Source organism: Panthera tigris, chromosome B4, assembly GCF_018350195.1.
Source record: "Panthera tigris isolate Pti1 chromosome B4, P.tigris_Pti1_mat1.1, whole genome shotgun sequence".
Lineage (NCBI taxonomy): Eukaryota > Metazoa > Chordata > Mammalia > Carnivora > Felidae > Panthera > Panthera tigris.
Genome location: NC_056666.1, coordinates 79,903,905 through 79,917,369, shown reverse-complemented (window position 1 = coordinate 79,917,369; position 13,465 = coordinate 79,903,905). Strand labels below are relative to the sequence as shown.

The window sequence follows — 13,465 nt, the reverse complement described above, 5'->3', positions numbered from 1 at the left end:
ATACAGTACATTCTTCTGGTTTAACAGACATGGTCAAGCGCTTGTTCAAGGTCACTTAACCAAGTCAAGGGCTGGTACCTGAAACCTAGCACAATGTCTTCTTATTGCCCCTTTCTGTAGATACCACAACTAGTTTCTTATCTAAGCTCTGGTGTCTTCTGTGCTCCTCCCTCTGCTTCCCTTATTGAATGCTTCACTGTCCAAATTTTCCTCTCCTGGACCTACCTTTTCTTTTTCATAACCAACACACATCCCCAGAATCCCAGTTGTTTTTTCCTCTAAGTCCTTCCTCCCTCTAGTCTGCCCCGGATGCCTTATCTGTCCCTACTCATCCCACTTTTGGCTCTTTGTGGATTAAACGACACCCTACTGGGGAAATCCCCTGTTGGAAACATTAGTGACAAATCCAAATAGGAAGGAGCTCCAGCGATGGTCTTTGGCCATGCATCATCCCAGCAGAGAAAATCGTACAAAACCAAAAGTAGCAACAACAAGAGACCGGTAGCAGAAAAGTGAGTTTAGCGTTGTTAATAGGAGTTCAGAGGGGAAAGAAATCAAGGCTCACGCTCAAGCTGTTGAAGGCAGGACCAGTTGATCTCTGCTTCCACCAAGAACAGAGGAAGTGGAACTTGGTCAGAGCCCCGTCTAGAGTAAATACTACACACTTCTGGCCTCTCCGATTTATAGTAGAAAAAACTGAGCTGAGAATTAGAAAAAGATGTGCCACCTGGTCAACTTGATAATGCCAAAATGGCTGATAGAGAGGAAGAGGGGCTGAACTGCCTCCCCTGGAGAGAGAAAACACACTGATCATCCAGTTCAGATCTGCTGAATCTCCTTACTCTAGTCTTCTCAACTCCAGGCTAGTAACCCTAGGCCATCCTTCTCTTTCCATCTATCTATTTTTACAGTAGCATTGCCCCATCACCATGGTAACTCGGGGAAATTGGGGTGGGGGTGGTAGAAGGGGGAATCAGCCTTACCTCCTGCTGCTCATCAGTTGTCAGCAAGACCTAAAGCTGATTTTAGATGCTGCCTACAGTTTGTGGGTGGAGTTGATGAAAGGGGACATCTGAAGCCTCCAGAACGCAAAGAGTAGGGTCAGCTTACTGATGGAGTCAGAATGAGGGTAAGAAGGAGACAGCACTGGACAACAGAACTGTGTGCTCTTCTATAACATGCCCCCCCCCCGCCTCAAACAAGGAAGGGGAAGAATGGAGAAGGCGGGGTCAGGAAAGCATCCCCCACCTGTACCAGACACCATGCAGGAGCCAGGATTTACATGGAGGTGAAAGGAGGGAGGAAACAGTAGGATAGTTCATCAATCAGTCAGTAAAACAAATCCATTAAAAAGGATCTGTATGGCTTCCAGCCCTCTTTTAAAAAGAGAAGGACACCCCAACTCATTCACTCCACAATCCTTACCCACCGGCCTTAAGACACAAAAGTCCTTCTAGACACTGGGAAGCAGCACTGCATGTGATTAAGCACCCAGGTTCTAGAATTTGACTGCCTTGAGTTGAAATCCCAGTTCAGACATTTATGAATGTGTGACCTTAGGTAAGCTCCTTAACCTCCCTGTGTCTCAGTGTCCTCATCTGTAAAATGGGGGTAATGGGAGTTCCTACCTCAAAGCCATTGTGAGGATTAAAGGGATTAATAGGTGTGAACATTTACAACTTAGCCCACAGCGAATGTCATCTATTATTTTATCATCATTATACATCAGCAATCCAAGCTCTGGCTCAGGCCCTAAAATTTATCCCTCAGAAAGAAGATGCCATGACATCAGACCACTATTTAATAACTCCAAATATCAGAATTCCCTTCTTACATTTATTTATTTATCCTTTACCCTTCATTATATGTCTAACTCTTTATTCTGTGTGGAAATGGAAAATAACTATTTACCACCCTTCGAAAAATAAACCCTTTCAGTAACTTGAGTGGCCTTACCTAGCTCCCAACTCCCCTCATTCTCCCTCTCCACCTGCAACCCCCCGGCCACTCCTCAATTCTGGCTCTCACTTAGGATCTCTTTATTGTCCCCAACGTGTAATCCCGCAGAGATGTTAAGGAGCCTACAGAATGAGCCTCTGGGAAGGTCTGGAGGCTGAGATGCTGAACTGAGGGGAAAGGCTCAGCTCCTCGCCAAGGAGACCAGGCCCCGGGCTCACCAGAGATGTCAGAGAACTCCTCTGCGCTGAAGTTCTGCTCCCCCTCTCTGGGAAGGCTGATGAAGGCCTGCATGGCGGGGGAGAGGATGATGGTGCCACTGCTCGCCTGTCTAAGCAGACTTTCTAGGTACCTAAGGGTTGGGCAAGAAAGCACACGATTTTAGCATTCGATTGTTTCTCCCTGCCATTGCTCCCCACTACTACCACTGGGCTCGGGAAGAGAAACTCTGCCAAAGGCTGGGGTGGGGGGAAGAAACTCAAAGAAGACAGCAAAACACTCTAATTAACACCCCAAGCCATTGGCTCAAGAACAACTGGCAGTGTTGTAATTCTGCTTCTCCTCCAGTCCACAGGGTATTTCACGGGCGCTGTCAGATGTAACAGTATGCACTCCCCTCTCTCAGCCCCTGCTCTTTTCCAACTGTTCTCTCTCCCCTCGCCCTAGGCCTCTCTCTGTCAGGTAAGACAAGCCCAAACTGACAAGAAAAAAGTTCCTACTAACTGGGCTCCTCTGAAATATACTTAGCCTCAACCTCTCCAACGAGAATGTTGGACTGAGGGGGGGCGCCCGGGTGGCTCAGTTCGTTAAGCATCCGACTTCGGCTCAGATCATGATCTCACAGTTTGTGGGTTCGGGCCCCAAGTCGGGATCTGTGCTGACAGCTCAGAGCCTGGACCCTGCTTCAGATTGTGTCTCCCTCTCTCTCTGTTCCATTGTGTCTCCCTCTCTCTCTGTTCCTCTCCTGCTCACACTGTGTCTCTGTCTCTCAATAATAAATAAACATTAAAAAAAATAAAATAAAAGAATGTTGGACCAACCTGGAACCTGCTTCAGATTCTGTGTCTCCCTCTCTCTCTGCCTCTCGCTGTGTCTCTGTCTCTCAATAATAAATAAATGTTAAAAAAAATTTTTAAATAAAAGAATGTTGGACTGAGGACATAGGATTCTAGAAGCCGAGTCCCAAGTCAAACCTCCTGGACTGACAGAAGCCTTGTGAGCACTGGTCATCCAGCCTCCAAATATCCCCTCCTGACCTCCAGGCAAAGGAGGGTGTGGCCGGCCCTGCCACTCACCCAGGAACTAGCTCTGGGTCTAGGTCTTACAGAAGTCCCCTGGGTGGGGGGCAAACCCAGCCGTCAAAGGTGAGGGGTTTTTTCTTTTAGTTTGAATTTGTTGTCAAAATTTTGAAACTGGGAGACTTTCCATTAAAAGTAAGGCGCTTCGTGGGGGTAGTGATCAGGTGGAGGTAAGGGGTGGGTGCCCCCTTCAGAGAAGCATGCCCTCTTTAACAATTCAAAGTCTTCACCTAACCCACAGCACCCATTTTCCTTTCCTGACACGCCCCTGGTGGCATTCTTACTTGCAAAACTGGTCTCCGTCTTTCCCCCTGCTCAGGGGGGCTCTTTGCAGCCTGGCTCCTGCTGAGCTGATATTGGATTAAGAGCGCCACCCAGTGGCTTGGGGAGGTAGGAATCCGGCTCCTTTCCATCCTTAAACTCTCAAAGGAAACATTGCTAATCCCTACCTCCTCTGGTTTTGGAGAGGCGGCTCCCTTCCTATTAAAAACAAACTGCTAGACTCGACATGGTCGTATCTGGGATGAAGTGATTGTATTCTGGAGATACTGCGTTAGACAGAATAGTCTTCAGGGAGAGAAGCTGGGCAAAGAGAAATAAGAGAACTTCAGAAAGAGGAAGAGAGAGCATTTGAAATTAAAACAGTAAGAATCCAGAAAAGGAAGATTAGGAACTGGAGAATAAGAGGGGAAAGGTCAAATTACTACAGGGTAGACGAATGGTGTTACATGGAAGGTCAGAAATAGATGGTACATGGAAAGAAGGACATCTGGGTTTGCCCCCCGCTTATTGCTCTAGTCCTCTAGCAGAAACAAGCCTCTATTTGGGGGTCTATGACCCTCAGAGCTGAAATGCCTGGACCCAAGGTCTGACCGTGTAAAGGCAAAAGTGGTAACAAAGGAATAAGGCAGGGAAGAGGCTAAGCAACACTGACCAATTTGTGTAGAGAGTGGTGATTGTCTGTTCCCCACACGAGTCCAGTGGCTGTGTCTGCTGCAGGAGGGCATTGCGGATGACTCTAGAAACATCTGCACCCACAAACTGGGCCAGTGACTGTATGAAACCGACATATGCCTTGACTCCTGCCAACAGTTCGGAAGGCCTCGCGATCTCCTGGGTCGTGGCATTGTAGCCAGCCAGCCACACAATGGCTCTGGGTGACAAAAATCATAATCACAATCATAATATTAAACACGGTAGCAGCACATTTATACTGTGTTCCAGGTGCTGTGCTATGATTTAACTACACACATTACCTCCTTTAAATCTCACAGAAACCCAAAAAGGTAGGTACATTTGTTCGTGCTCTGCTCAAACCCTGTCAAGGCTCCCCATCTCACTCAGAGTCAAAGTCAAAGTCCTTACAATGACATAGAAATACCTACACAGTCTGCCAACTCCTCCAACCTAGTCTCTAACCTGACATCTGACCCATCAGTCCCTGGCTCATTCTGGTCCAGCCATCCTGGCCTCCCCCGTGTCCCTGAACATTCTAGGCAGGTTCCCATCTCAGAGCCTTTGCCCTGGCTATTTCCTCTACCTAGAACGCTCTTTCCTCAGATAGTCACACACTTGGCTTCTTCAGGAGTTTACCCAAATGTCACTTTCTCAAGCACGCCTTCCCTGGCAACTCAAGCGAATAGATTACAAATTCCAAAACAAAACATAGAAGACTGGAGTATTATTTAAGACAAAAAACAAAAACAAAAAAACCAAAACCTCTTCCCCTCATTCCCCTAATTACTGACTATAGCACTCAACTCCAATATAAGGAATATTCCTCCTACTTCAGGGGGCAATGGAAAGAGAGGCAAAGTGAAGGGAGGGAATCTATTTTATTGAAGCCTATATGTGTCAGGAACTTCGTACACATTATTACCTTTAATTCTATACCAATTCTCAATTACAGGTAATTCTCATTATAAGGTAAATATCATTATCCTTATTTGCAGGGTAGGAAACAAGGCGCAAACAAGTCAGATTCCCCACTTCAGTGTCTTAACTAATGGCCAGGATGTCAACACAGGTCTCCTGACCGCGAAATCCCTGCTCACTCTACTAAACCACTAAACCAGTGGTGATCAGTTCTGGTTGTTTACCAAACCACCTGTAGAATGTTGGGACCTTTTTTGTTAATTGCATTTTAATAAAGATACTTGAGACCTATGCCAGATTAACTCCATCAGAGTGACCACCAGAATGAATCTAACAGAACCCAACTTTAAGAACTACCATACTATGCAGGGGCACCGGGGTGGCTCAATCAGTAAAGCATCCAACTCAATTTTGGCTCAGGTCATGATCCCAGGGTCATGGAATAGAGCCCCATGTCAGGCTCCACACTGAGCATAGAGGCTGTTTGGGATTCTCTCTCTCTCTCTCTCTCTCTCTCTCTCCCTCTTCCTCTCTCCCTCTTCCCCACTTGTGCTCCCTCTCTATATATGAAATAAATTTTTAAAAATTTTTTAATAAAAGATTCTCTCTGCTCCTTCCCCAGTCACGCACACGCACACACTCACATGTGTGTGCTCTCTCTCTCTCTCTCTCTCTCTCTAAAAAAAAAAAAAAAAAAAAGGACTACCATACTATGCAAACATAGAAGACAAGGAAAGAGTGATACCTGTTGAGTCTGGCCTCCAGATGGCTGCTGAGATACTCAGAAGGGAAGATCGTGTGTTCAAACACAGAGAAGCTGTGCACATGATTCATTGTCAGTGCCAATTCTGTCAAGTTTAGGTGTAGCTTGTCCATGCTGGGAAATTGAGAAAGTAAAGCGAGCTTTAATTACAGGGCTGGCACTACCTGCTAGTACCCAGGAAGGATTTGTCAGGCCCATGACCCTCAGACCCTTTCAGCTTCTAGGACATTGATGCCGCCTTCAAAGGCAAAGTAGGAAATTCACACGGAAGTGCTTTTCCATATCTGCCATTTGCCACCACCACTCCCACGTTCTTCTGCCGAATCACCTTCCCTCTTCCCTGCTCTCCCTTCTTGGAGGCAGTGGCCACCTAGCCCTCAAGGGCCCAGGTCCTCACTTGGTGACGACGCTGCGGTTCTTCCGGTGACTCTCAGCTCCTGGCTTGTCTCTCTCAGGTTCTCCTTTTCTGGGAGTCTGCCTCTGCTTCATGATTTTCTTATTCTTGGCTTTGCTGATGGTAGTGGCACAGTGCTTAGGTAGAAGCTTTAGGGACAAACACAAGTGAATAGTGAGATCCATTTCTAAAACTGACAAGGAGCCCATCTCGCAGACCCTCCACTATTGTCTATTCTTTTATTTGTCTGCCTTTCTCCCTCTTTCCTTCCAGCATCTCCTCCTTGAATGGGGGCCAATTTGAAATGCACTCATTTCTTTTAGGTATCACTAAATATCTCTCCATGGGTAGGGCTCAAAATCTAGAAACGGCAGTGTTTTTTATGGATCAGATCGTCAAGTCCCCACTCACATCCTGAGAGAAACTCTTTACTGATGGAAAAATTCAAGTAAAAGGAATAGGACCTAAGAGCTCCACGCAATTGCACTTTCTAGGATCTTCCAACCTGGGAAGAAAGTTATTTTTTGCTTGGATGGAACAACCATCTCACTTTACATCCCTTCATATTCTGTCCCATGGATACAGATGCCCGTGCTACGTAGCTGTACAAAGATCCAGAGCTCACAATATGGCCAGCACTCTCTTTCCACTTCTTTTTTTATTATTATTAATCAATTCTGTATCTCTTCTCTTCACTGAGATAGCCCAGTCAGCTGCACAGAAAATATAAGATAGAATTATATATTCAGGTTTCTCCTTCAAGATAATCATCTTCGAATTCTCTCCACTTAATCCAATGCTGCGGAGCCTGTGCAGAGCATGTCTGGAAACTCCTCATTCAGAATTCCTCTCAGAGTAGCGTAAGCACCATGAGAAAACCGGTTTTGGTACTTCACAGTCATGCTAAGAGATGTGACCCTAAAGATGTGTCAACCCTGATATTATGCCAAAACGTCTGCGGTAGATTCTGAAAGTAATTCCAAAATAACGTAACTCTGCTCGTTATGGCAACATCACTAATTATTTATTCCAAATGATAACTTTAGAGGGGGCAATACTCATCTGGGCACAAAGTCCTGGTGTGCGTGAAAACAATTACTCACATCACGCTTGAGTCACCCCTGATACAACACTGAGCAAATCTCTTTCGCGTCCCTTGCATGTAGTAGGGACTCAAAATAAGTGAAGAATATGCCCGCAATTCTACTTGGTTGCCTAGCTTCTGGGCATTCATCACTTAAATTTCTTTCTGGCATGTGTTTGTACTCCTCTTTCCCTTAAACCAGGACATTCCCCAAGGGCAGGGATTGTGTAACTTCCTTCTGGGACCCCATCCCAAAAATCCAGCACAGAGCTTAGGGCTCAGTAAGTACCAAATAATATAGCAGCTGACATCTATTGAGAGCAGTGTACTAAATCTTTAACATACTCTATTTCATTGCATCTCTATGATACCTCTGTGAAGAAACTATTTTTATCCGCATTTTACATATGAGACAACGGGAAGGTTACGTAAGTAATAATATTAACCATCCATATGTATACACAACACACACACACACACACACACACACACACACACACACACACACACACAACCTGGACCCCCTTCTACCAAAGTTGCTACAAAGCCTGACTCAAACCCAGGAAGGGTGGGTAGTCTAGGAAGCCTGAAAGACTCCAGGACAACAAGTTCCTCATTTTCTAATTTTCTGAAATTTAGGTTGAGCTAATCATGACCAGGTGCTGTGAGTCAGTCAAGGTGGGGCGTGGGGGAAACAAGCAGACAAGGACAAGAAAGCAGCCCTGAGGATAAACACAGAGGAGGTGCCTGAAAATGTTCACATGGCCACGGATTAGGGTGCAGCTGGACAGAAAGGTGAGACAAGACAGGTGATATAGGGGCCACAGTCCTAATTATGCATACACAGGGCAGAGAGGGGAGGGGGAATAAACAAGGGAGCTAACTCCTCTCTCAGAACGCTTCAAGTGAGAGCACAGATTTTGCTGGTATGCAGCTGTTCAAATAAGAGTATTTTTAGACACCTCTATCTCGTCCTAAGGGAGTAAAGACTGAAGGAACTACACTAAGAAAAGAAACCTGCCGTAAACTCAAGTACACAAAAGCCCTAGCTCTACTTGGGAGAAAGGGTTAGAGAACTTGGCATTTGACAGGAAGACAAGGTAGACAGAGGGAAACTGAAATAGAGAGAGAAGACTGAGCCTACCTGCTCGCTCAGGTTTCGTTGTTCAGCACAGAGCTCCAGGACGCAGTTGCTGGTCTGCTTGGCCAACTCTTCAAGGAAGGAGTTGCAGTGATGAAGGCCATGGTTCTTCAGGTGGGGGTACTTTGGAAAAGAGGAACCAAGGAAGAAATTGTCATCACCAAGACAGTCACTTCTTCCTCATAATCTGCTCTGAGCCACCACTCAGAAGAAGAAACTGAGACCCAGAGAGAGGACACGTTCTACATCAAGCTGAGACACTTAGGGTCACATGTCACATACCTATGTTTGTACCCTTCTTATGACCAAAACCAACCCTTGGAATTGTGTTTTGTGGAATATGGATGAGATGTGATTAGAGAGATGACAGGGCTTAGAGGTCAGGGTACCCACCTCCTCCGGGCACATCTCATGAGTGCAGTGGACAAAATGAGCACAAATCAGAGGGAAAGCAATGGCATAACGTAACATGGTAGGTTCCTCCAGGGTCACGGCAAACATCTTCTCAAAGATGCGGAGATGGAAGCTGCAGACAAAGGGGAAGCAGACTTAGAACCAGGGTTTAGGAGCCAGCTGGTCCCTTTGAGGTGGAGAGAATATTCATTCTTTCAACAAATATCTACTGATCTTCACACCTCCCTCCCTCACTTCCCTCCTCTCTCTCTCTCTACCTCTCTCTCTCTCTCTCTCTCTCTCTCTCTCTCTCTCATTCTAAGTAAGCTCTATGCCCAACATGGGGCTTGAACTAATGAACCGAAGATTGAGAGTCACATACTCTACATACTGAGCCAGCCAGGTGCCCCCACAACTCCCTACTCTTAAGGTAGACAGGAAACCAAGAAACTTAACCCTTTTCGATTTTCATACTGGACCCCATGGTGGTTTAGTGCTAATCTTCTTCCCTGCCCTTGTCCAAAATTTGTTATTCTTCCCTCAGAGCCTCTGCATGATTTAAATTTTTTTTTAATGTTTATTTTTGAGAGAGACAGAGACAGAATGCGAGTGGGTTAGGGGCAGACAGAGGGAGACACAGAATCCAAAACAGGCTTCGAGCTGTCAGCACAGAGCCCAACGCGGGGCTCGAACTCATGAGCTGTGAGATCATGACCTGAGCTAAAGTCGGACACTCAACCGACTGAGCCACCCAGGCGCCCTAGAGCTTCTGCATGATTTGGGCTATTCCCCCTAATTTAGAAGTCCTACAGTAATATTAATTCACATCCCTCCCAAAATTCGACCACTGAGGCGCCAGAAAACTTTCTCAGGTTAATTCCATGATACTAATCTTTCCTCAACCCTATATCCTCTCAATATCATGCACTCTTTTTACACTTTCTTACATTTGCAATTATTATGTTGATGTCCTTTTCACATGTACATGGGTGTTGTATCTCCCCACCTATACTGAATGCAGAGAACAGAGCCAACATATTGTGTTGTTTGTTTGATCTGCCAAAGGACAGAGTTATGTCCAACAGTGGTCACTTGATAAATGCTGAATGATACCTAAGGAAGACAAACTAATTTTCATTCTCCAAAGGCCCTATTCTCCAACTCTCTCAATTATTTTCAGCTCCCTCCACTGAGACCCCACATTTTCCATGTCTCTTTTAAATCACAATACCCCAAGAATAAAAAGAAGCTGCAGAAGGTTCCAAAGATACCAGTGTGGAAAAATATATACTGATGAATTATCACAGATAATTATCCTAAAGAAAGCCAAAACAAAAGGGAGTCAACCTAAAATTCCTATGACTTGGTAGAACCTGGCATGAGTGAGTTGGAGCACCTGCCTCTAAGGAACTCTCAAACAATATTTTCCCATCTGTTGGAAGGAACTACTGTTCTCCACAGAAGCCAGGGAAGAGATCAGGTCAAATGATAAAGAGCTCTGAATAAGGGCATACCAGAAAGTAGACAAGTCAGAAGTTTCCACCAGTATAGTCTCTACTGAGTCCAGCATTCGGGAGTGAAAGACAATGAGATTCATCACCTTGGCTAAGTCAGGATTCTCGTGAAGGTGCAGGGGAGCCTTAGCCACACTGGTATATGCCTGTGGTTGGAGTTAGGAAAAGGGTGGAGAAGAACAAAATAAATGAAAAGGACAGCCCACCTAGGAGCTACAGTTTGGCTAGAGTTTGTCCTGTCAATCAGTAGTTGTCAATGTTGAATCACTCTATACAGCAGAGATTAGGAAATAAACAGAGAAGGGATTGTTGAGGAGGAAGAACCCTGAGAATGCGGGACCATTAACAGGAACAGACCTACCTGTAGACGGAACCAGTCCAGCCTCAATCCAGAGAATTCAAATTTCTCTCCACTATCAACTACAAGAAAAACAGAAGTTTAAAAGAAAATAATAAAACAGCACCCTATATCAAACTCCACAGAATGGTAGGTCCTTTTCAAAGTCATCTTGTCCCACTCCCTGGCTCAAGAGATCAATATTTCTAGAACAAAAGATGTTCACCCTTATATACCTTACCTTCTCCTCTTCCCTCCAATTACCTTGTTTGAGATTGAGATTGGAGAGAGTACTGACGAATGAGGACATTATAATGGACTCCTCCTCAGGACACACAGACAGGTTCTAAAAGAGAAGTTCAAGTTGACATCAAGTGGGTAGAGGTTCCACCAGGACAGAAACCAGGACTACAAGGCTCAGTCAGTTCATGAAGGTAGAAAGAACTGGTAAGTGCCAGAAACAGAAAGAGCTAACCAAGAGATGGAGGAAATCCCCTGGGTTCACTGCCATGCTAACACCCAGTTTCTCTTTATTTTTCTCTCCTATTTCTAAGTAGCATTTTTCTCTCCTATTTCTTCATGTAAGAAGAAATATTCTCTCCTAAGTATTTTTCTCTCCTATTTCTTCATGTAAGAGGGGAAAAAAAAAAGACCGTGGAGATTATCGGTCTTTTTTTTTTTTCTTTCAACAAATGCAGAGAGGAAAATCGGGCTTTTTGACAATCTACAAAGCATGAGATTCAGCCAGGGTGGCCCCCAGCGGGAAATGACCAGGGATCACCCTGACAGTTCCAAAGTTTAGTTAATTAAACTTACTTGAATGATGTCACTGAGCACAAGGGCATCAAATCTGGCCAGGTACTGAAGGTGGTATTGCTGTATCACTTTGATGTGTCTCCGGACAAGAGCCCTAATCTCCTCCAATAAGAAAAGCAATTCTGCAATGCTCCTGCAGAGTCGAGGAAGAGAACAGGGAGGTTTTGAGGCTAGAAATATCAACTGAGACAAAGACAGTGATAATAGAGCAGAAACGGAGACCTCCTGAGGTCATTTGATGCCTCCCTGTCCCATTTCCCAATCCATCTAAGGTCAAGGCTCTTAACCATGTCAAGTACTTACGAGTCAACATAGTCCTCAGGTGTCTTTGTCTTGGTGACGTTTTCTGTGTGGCGAACCAGCCAGGTGACCTCATCACGAATGAAGGACAGAGCCATGAAAGCATAAAGGGCCTAAGGAGAGGACAGAGATTATGAGAATTTTCAACTTTAAAAATGGATTTCAGAGCACAGAGAACCATCACGATAATATGCCTATGGACACAATCGTGTAACCTCACCAGCAATAGTAGCCAATAATAAACACAGAGACCCATAAAAACCACGTGAAACAGAATCAGACATGCACGTATGTTGACATTAGCTCACAGTCAATACTATTTCATCTCTATTAAGTCTTGGAAATATTTAGTAGGCATTTATGTGGTTTGGCAAAAAAAAAAAAAAAAAAGCAAGCTCTATCTTCAATTAGATCACACTCAAATAGAGGATAAGACAAGTACACAAATAGCTATAATGCATCATATACTACCCCCTGATGGTGCCCAATAAAGAGATCCAAAAAGTTTTGGGGTGCTCCAGGAGGATTCAAGGGAATCAGTGTATACATATATAAACAGATCACGAACGACTCAGAAATGCAAAAACTAACGAATGCCAAGTCACTCCCCCACAGAGTCTTTCATCATTGGTCATCATTCCCCTGCCAGCCTTTCATTTTCTTGCCTTAGGACCCAGCAGTCCTGGCTCATCTGTTAACACAGTCTCCAGCTCCTTCACTGCCATCCGCAGAAATTGGCGCCGTTGACAGTGAAATTGGCCGCTAAGGAAAGAAAGTAGAAATGAGAGAATAGTGCCTCTCCCATCCTTAAAAATCCTCCTAAGGCATTTAGGAAGGGGTATCAGATAGGAGGAACATTCAGTGCTGCCATTAGACTTGGTAAGAAAACACAAGAATCTGTGGGGCAGCAGCAAGTTCTTGGGTTGAAGCAATTAAGCTGTGGGCGGTTTAGGTGAGAACAAAGGTCAAGAGAGATTCCTATTCCATCCCCTCTTGGAGAGCCCATTCCCCACCTTTACCTGTTTGCAATTACATGCTCCTTGCTTTCCTTTATGTCTGCCACTCTCTTGCCATACCTGAAAATTGACACAAGCACAGCAGGGTTGGCCACACCACCAATTAGAGACCTTGTCCCACCTTCCCAGTCCTGAGAGATTCCAAATGACAGCCTATGTATGGGAAGCATGGGCACCCCTCACTTTCAGGATCTTTCCAAACCCAACTTTTCTCCCTGGCCTACTAATAAGAGACTCATACAGCTTAGAGATTATCCAGTTCTCCTCACTATTTTCGGAAGAAGAAAATAATATCCAGGGAAGAGGAACGACTTGCCCAAGGTTACATAGGGTTGTAATGGCAAAACTGGGTCTGGACTTCTTGTCATGTGCTCCTGCCTTGACACTATTAGGCCAAGTACTCTTCCAGGTTTGGGGGAGACAAAAGAGGCAGTGCACGGGCCCTGCTCTTAAGTAGGAGTAGTTACTCCAGCTCTACCTTGGATCCCATTCTCACCCTTCTCCTCTTAGAATTTTTCTTTATCAGTTACCTCTGTCACTTGGTCTCTCCCTCTCCACCAGTTTAGTCTCTACTCCCA

The 13,465-nt window shown here is 45.1% G+C and overlaps 1 protein-coding gene across 1 annotated transcript in view; it reads right to left on the bottom strand.

Moving 5' to 3' along the window:
• NCKAP1L (NCK associated protein 1 like) overlaps positions 1 to 13,465 on the bottom strand; it is a 56,923-nt gene that overhangs the window by 11,894 nt on the left and 31,564 nt on the right. The window contains exons 11-23 of the mRNA XM_007081429.3: positions 12,891 to 12,947; positions 12,537 to 12,633; positions 11,875 to 11,984; positions 11,572 to 11,704; positions 11,020 to 11,101; positions 10,780 to 10,838; positions 10,419 to 10,564; positions 8,905 to 9,037; positions 8,515 to 8,634; positions 6,290 to 6,435; positions 5,875 to 6,006; positions 4,189 to 4,407; positions 2,178 to 2,308 (exon numbers count right to left, since the gene is read on the bottom strand). Coding sequence (XP_007081491.1) covers positions 2,178 to 2,308; positions 4,189 to 4,407; positions 5,875 to 6,006; positions 6,290 to 6,435; positions 8,515 to 8,634; positions 8,905 to 9,037; positions 10,419 to 10,564; positions 10,780 to 10,838; positions 11,020 to 11,101; positions 11,572 to 11,704; positions 11,875 to 11,984; positions 12,537 to 12,633; positions 12,891 to 12,947 — 1,565 coding nt within the window. The remainder of the gene's footprint in view (positions 1 to 2,177; positions 2,309 to 4,188; positions 4,408 to 5,874; positions 6,007 to 6,289; positions 6,436 to 8,514; positions 8,635 to 8,904; positions 9,038 to 10,418; positions 10,565 to 10,779; positions 10,839 to 11,019; positions 11,102 to 11,571; positions 11,705 to 11,874; positions 11,985 to 12,536; positions 12,634 to 12,890; positions 12,948 to 13,465) is intronic.